General features: G+C 33.9%; 1 protein-coding gene across 1 annotated transcript; it reads left to right on the top strand.

Moving 5' to 3' along the window:
• The first annotated feature begins 1054 nt into the window (after positions 1 to 1054).
• Positions 1055 to 4073, top strand: LOC123536888 (uncharacterized). The gene is made up of 2 exons (XM_045320380.2): positions 1055 to 1155; positions 2030 to 4073. Exon 2 carries the CDS (start codon positions 2032 to 2034, stop codon positions 3748 to 3750), a length of 1719 nt encoding a protein of 572 aa, XP_045176315.2. The 5' UTR covers positions 1055 to 1155; positions 2030 to 2031; the 3' UTR covers positions 3751 to 4073.
• The last annotated feature ends 3085 nt before the right edge of the window (positions 4074 to 7158 follow it).

Below are 7158 nucleotides of genomic sequence, written 5' to 3' on the forward strand. Positions count from 1 at the left end.
TAGGTGCTTTCCAGTAGGGGACTTTGTATTGCATGGCAATACTTCATTCACTTGTTTTGTATATTTTCTACGTTTGTTCCAATATATTTATTTAACTAGTTATTGTTTCCGCATGTAATCTATTCAGTTAACGAGCGTCAGGCAGCATGTCCTTTCGAGATACATTTATATAGAAAGCAATTCGCGCATTGCATTATGGTATAACTGATATATGTTCTATTTATAGAATACAAGAGCGTGCTTTTATCCGCTTCCAGTCTGTTTTTTCCAACCGTGCATTGGGGAATTCGTCTCGGCTAAACTCATAATTTGCATTACACATGCACGGTAATGATACCTGTAGTTTCAAAAAATAATAGCATCGTAATTTGGTCACATATAAAAGCAGAAGCACACGATTCGTGTCAAATCTCCGTAATGGTTTATTTTAGCACACAAGGCTGTATTATTGCGCTTTTTAATAAATATTGCCGATATTAAACACATTGTTTTTATATGATACACTCTTTGTTAGATATATCTCGGCTAGGTTAAGCATGGTAGTGTAATTATGCAAAAAGATTGTTAAGTGAAGGAGGTAGAATTACTTTTACGCACTATTTTGTTAGGCTTTTTGCATTTTTAAAGAAATGACTTGAGTTTTGAAAGTCTGTATTAACATTGAGGTGGATACTCCGCCTCAAAAAACAAAAACAAACATGTAATTATAAAACTTTAAACACAGCTGAAATCATAATCAAATTGTAAGCTTAGCTCGAATTGAACATTTTTCAAGTGACTAAAGTTGGCAATTATTTAAAAGAACTTATATATAACTCACTCATTGAGTGTCCTCAATAGAATCACACACATCAAAATAAATATATTCAAATATGACATTTTCAGTTAAGTAGAGTAGCACAGTATTGACAGAAGAGTGATCCTACTGAAGGGAGATAATACAGTTATGTTTCAACTCTAAAAATGTAGTCATAGTCTTATCCCTTATTCATGTTTGTGTATGTTATTTATAGACATTCTTGGAAGGAAGTAAAATACAATTTTCAGAAAAAAAAAAATCAAATTTATTGAGTTACTTTGTTTTGGACATTCTTGGTGATAGAAAAGTTGGTGTCTTGGAATAGTTTGCATAGTATATTAGTGAAGGACAGCCAGGTAAATGTTCCTTTATTAATGGTAATACAGGTTAAGACATGTTTCGACATTGTTTTTAGACAGCAAAAAGAGATTAAGGATATATGACCTACAAATATTACTGAAAACTTGAGTTTGGTAATGTTGTTGTGACTGTAACTATTATGCCCTCCTTCGGAGAAGGTGGTGTATATTGTTTTTCAGATGTCGGTCGGTCTGTCTGTCGGTCGGTTGGTATGTAGACATCGACTGGTCTAGGATCATGAAAGTTAACAGGGTGATTGTTATGACCAGCAGATGACCTGGAACATTTAAACGGTTTCCGGACAAGAACTTGAGAACGCTTGGGTCAAGGATTACGAAACTTACTAAAGAGGTTGATCATGACTAGCAGATGAGTCATATTGATTTTGAGGTCAGTAGAACACTCTTTTTTCGGCCAAAGAACTAGAGAATGCTTTGGTTTAAGATCATATTTGATACGGAGGTCACTTATGACTGGTAATTAACCCATAATTATTGATTTGAGGTCAGTACGTCAGACGTCCAGAACACAGTGACGAAATAATTTCTGTTCCTTGTGCAGTTACTGGATGCATCAAAGAGGCATTTCTGGTTTTATGAGCCCTTGTTATAGTTTGCATGAGATGACACAGAAATGCATATCAAAGATAGTATACATTGTATCTGGGAAAAATCTTATTTTGCTCAAAGTGACATTCATAGGGGTTTGGTTGAAGGTATAGTGTTACACCTTCATAATTATGCGGTGACTGCTTAACATTTGTTTTAAAACTAAAATGGACCATCACTAATATATAGAATTAGTATAGCAAATGAACTTCTGCTGTATTATATTTAATTAGACGATTAAACGTTATGTTTGCATTTCAAGATATGGCAGTGTCAGGACGCAAATTGTCAGATTGTCAAGGCTCAATATCACTAGGATCAGCAAAGGACTTTGACCACAGTTGTCAGCCTTGTCTTACCTTTGGTCAGCATGTAGCAGCTGACGGATTTTGTGTGGAATGCCAGGAATATCTATGCAAAACTTGCTTTGAGTGTCACAAGAGGAAAAAAGTCTCACGAAATCACCAGCTTCTTGATAAAGACAACGTTGGTAAACATGCCATTACCAGGAAAGATTCTGAGGAATGCACAGAAAAATGTTCAGTGCATAAAAAGGAAATAATCGATTTTTTCTGTCCAACACACGAGTCTCTTGGCTGCAATGACTGCATCATTTTGAATCATCGGACATGCAAGATTGACTATATACCTGTCAAATGTGCAGATATAGGGGGCAGTGAGGAATACAGGGTTATCATGGAGAAACTGAACGAGAAAATGAAAGATGCAGAGGATATCATGAAGAAAGCTGAAGTAAGAGATAAAGAGATAGATAAATGCCATGCTGGTATTATCAAGGAAATCCTCAACTTCAGGAAGGAGATAAATGAACGCCTAGATCAACTGCAACAAAAAATTCAGAAAGATGCTGACAAAAACAAATCCAACGATAAAATAATAATTCAGATAGTACTTGATGAATGTGCAAATATCTCTTCTGATATCAAGAAGTTACAGTCGACTTTACAGGCTCACAAGTCATCACGACAGAACGGGCATCTTTACATCAACATGAAACGTGCTGAGTCTAAACTGAAGTCAGATGAAGTGCAGAAGGTAGATGAAACTCTAGCGAAGACAAACATACAGTGCTCATTTGAACGGAACACTGATCTTGAAAATACATTGTCCAAACAAAGTGTATTTGGGAATTTAAAACTCAGTACTAGCTTCGTCACAACGACAAAGAAGAAACAAATTAAAACCCTAACGCGCAAAGAAGTTATAAATGTAAGAACAAAGTCAGATAGTTGGTATAGATGCTATATCACAGGATGTGCCATCTTACCTTCTAACAAACTTGTACTGGCTGATAACAATGAATGCAAGTTGAAAGTTGTAGACAGACAGAGTAAAACTGTGATAGAAGAGAAAAAACTTGACTCCAAACCATGGGACATTGTTGTATTGCCCCAGGACCAGATTGCAGTAACAGTACCAGGAAACAAAGAAATTCTTATAATGAAAACAGTTGGTAAACTGTCAACTGTCCGCAAGATTCCAGTTAAATGTGAATGCTATGGTATATTTTATCATCAAGATCATCTTTATGTTGTTTGCATGAACCCTAACAGTGTACTAGTACTTGATACACAAGGTAATGTCCAGAACACAATCTCCCTGAATAATTACATATTTGAACGCCCACGATCTATTGTGGTAAGTGAGGATTCCACACATATCTATATTGGTGACTGTCTTAGCAACTGTATAGTCAGTATAACATTACAAGGTGATGTATCAGCTGTATACAGACACAGGTATCTTGGAGGACCAGAGGGAATGGCGATGTTAGATGATGGATCGTTGCTGGTGTGTTGCTTCTGGAGTTGTACCATTCATCATATATCAGGAGACTTGAAGCAAGGGCAGATAATGAAAGATGTTAAACCGGTACCAAGGTCTATATGTTACAGTCATCATCACGATGAAGTCTATACTGGCTGCATGGGTGATTGGCTGATAGTGTTTAGTAGGAAATGAACAATAACAACAGTTATATCTAAGTAAATTAATAAGTAAATAACGATGTAAATGATATTACACTGATTACAAACAGTACGATAAAATGATATACAATTTCAGGTTTCTAATTACATTTTGATTTATCAAAACAAAGAAATTATTGATAATAAATATTTCAAAATATTTGACTTCTATGCAAAATAATTCTGTACACAAAATGATTATATATAGATGAAAATATAAAAGCCAAATGATAAGTAATGTTATTTAATGTTACTGTACAATTTGTTTGTATTTCATGAAACCTGATATATTTAGATTATACGCATATACTAGTCTGATATCTGTGATTGACTTTGAATATCTAAACTGAATTTTTTTTTTTTTTGTCAGTTCACAATTGTTAGATATATCTATGATGCATTGCATTATTAGTCTGATTTTGACTCTTCAAGCAAATTTATCTTCTTACAGATTTTATTACAACCGTCTTTTTGTCCATATCTTTGAAAATTTGTTATAATTTTTATGTTTTATTTGAAATAAACTAACTGTTAAATGAATTTGCGTAATACACAAGAACTGTAATTCAAAAGACTTTTAATGATAAACTTGATTTTAACATATCTTACAGCTGTTTCTGTTCCGTTTGTTTGGAGTGTCACATATGTATCTTATATAAATTTCTGTATAAATAAAGATCATCTTTTTTCTATAAATGAGCCTCTCACTGTGGTGTTTTTAAAAGTCAAACCAATACAATTAGGTCAGACAGCAACTTGCATGTTTTTACAATCATATAAAAAGATACTATGCACTAATGAAGGTGCTGGCACCCTGTTAGAACAGCCACCATTTCACACCTAAAACATAGGTACTGGTCATTCCAGAATTTTATTTAAATCTCAACAACAGTATACTGCAAAAATCATATTGAAAACAAGAGTACCTCTTACTGAACTGACATCGTCATTTCTGTAATTTTGACTATTTCACAAACCATAACTTGGATATGTTTAACCAGCTAGATACTAAACTTACCTGTACTATAGATGTTATAGAGATGCACATTCAGTGTAAATATGGTCAAGATCGAAGAAAAATACTGTAGTGACTGAGCAGACACTGTCAATTTTGACTAATTCATTGGTGGTTACTCTGAAGATACTTGTCTGCAATATCTGTTAAAATAACCTATTTTGATCTAGATTTTAGAATAATGAACATTCTGCATTTGTGTGGTTCAGTTCCAAGATAAAATACATTTGTAATTCAGCGCTTTTGAACGTTTATTTTATAGATGAAAAAAGCATTTTAAAAATCTGGTAAATAATAATAATAATAATAATTGAATGGTCATTGTCAATTTTTGCAGTTATGAGTTTTTCAACGGATATAGCTCTATGGGCGTACTATGAGCGACTGATGATCAAACTTGGAAAAGATAGTATGCCTATAAACATTCTGAGTAAGTTTGATGAAAGTAGGATAACAATAAATCTATTATTCAAAATCCTAGGGGATATGCACAATCAGGCTAAATACCAATTACTCCTGTGAATGTCCCTTACAGACAAAAAGTCCTTCAAGTTAAAAAAACAAACATACATGTATTCTATCATTATTTTTTCTTTTTTTTGAATAACTACCTTTTTGAGATATTGCCTTAAGTTGGTATCTATATGCTGCCTGTAAGGTATCAATCACGGTATGCATCTCTACTGCTCAAAGGTAAAAAACTGAGAAAACATAATTAAACAAAAATAATTGGAAACTGATTTTGTCACATCAGTTAATTATACAAACTTATAAGATCTGTAAGAAGATCCTTTGGAAGAATTAAATGAGACCAAAGAAAATAATAGCAGACTCGGTTTGACATGTTTGTTCATAAGAGGTACTCCCCCTGGTACCAGCTGAAGCGGAATTCTATTAAATGAATATTGAATGGACTCAGTGATCCGAAAGAACCAGAAATAAAACAACACTGATTCTTGCACACCGAAATGGCGTTTCTGGTGGTTTAACGCATGCCGGCAAAACCCATCTGCCCCTCCCCCCCCCCCCCCCCTTCAAGATGACTTTGGTGTTGTTACTGACAACTAGTGATTCATGCACTGATTATATTTTGATTATGTAAAATATGAAAAAATCAGGAACCTTGATAGTTTCTCTCCATTTCTTGCAGTATATTTCTCGCTTCAAAATACGTTTTTACTGCAAGAACACATCGTTACGCCACAAACGATAAAACTGAAGTGGAACTTTGTTATTGTGCGTCACTGAAACGTCATGACGTCATTTCTTCTTACGGACGTTAATTTCCCATGCTTGGTGTACTAACTCTACTATAAGAAAGAGTGCTACAAAGAAAGTATGTATTTCTATGTAAAATTCGGTATGCAAAAAAAAAAAAAAATCTGTAAGAATAAAAAACTTATATGCATACGATATGAAAGAAAAAAGTTCATCAAAAAATATCCGTTGTGTTTACGAATCGGATAGAAATATCCGTCTGGTTTGCACCTGCGCATGGGTGGTAAAGAGGCCTCGGGCACCTACGCGTGGGTGGAAACTCGGCAAGCTTCGTTACTGCCCAATGCGCAAGTGCCCTGGGCACGGATATTTCTATCGAATTCGTAAACATTTACAGCAAGTAGGAAAATATCTTCTGAGAATGAATTTCTTTTTTATCAATGGTGTGCTTGTTTCTGTGAGCTTAAAGAATAAACTTTTTCAATTTAATAAAGTGATATCACTTGATATTTAACAATACACATAGGGCATTATTTATCATATTTATATACAAATATTACAGTATGTCACATGAGCGTTTACTAAAAGTGTAGTCATTCAATATAATCCATCCTGGGATTTTTGACATGATGTTAAGACAAAGAAAATGCCAACAGACATACGGCAAATTAAAAACAAGATGTCTCTCATGAAATGAATAGACATGAGAAAAAAAAAAGTATTTAAACAAGTATTTTATTACATCTTCAATTAAAAACAAATAGAAACAATATTTCAAAATTCTAGACTATGGAATACGTAATTTCCCTTAGATATTTATCAATACATGCTGTATTTCTTTTCATCTATATGGTTGTATTATATGGAATTTAAACAGATTTTGTACAAGTAAAGTCTCGCATACATTTCAAAAGATAGGTAAAATGCATGAAATTGTTTAAAGACAGAGGACCTGCTGCCGCATAATCTTTTACAGGAAGAAATACTTTCCACTTCCTGTACATGGTGTAAACGACATCTATTGTGTAACGCAAAAAAGAAGATTTCCACATAAATAAATACTTTTCCTGTAGCCATATAGTATATAACAGGCATCGGATTCAGTAAACAAGAGGGCCATAATGACCCCATATCGCTCACCTGTTAAACGAGGCTTTGGAATCATCAAGA

The sequence above is a fragment of the Mercenaria mercenaria genome, chromosome 17, assembly GCF_021730395.1.
Source record: "Mercenaria mercenaria strain notata chromosome 17, MADL_Memer_1, whole genome shotgun sequence".
Taxonomy (NCBI): domain Eukaryota; kingdom Metazoa; phylum Mollusca; class Bivalvia; order Venerida; family Veneridae; genus Mercenaria; species Mercenaria mercenaria.

Coding starts and splice junctions, on each gene's coding strand:
- LOC123536888 (XM_045320380.2), top strand. CDS start 2,032: ATGGCAGTGTCAGGACGCAAATTGTCAGATTGTCAAGGCTCAATATCA.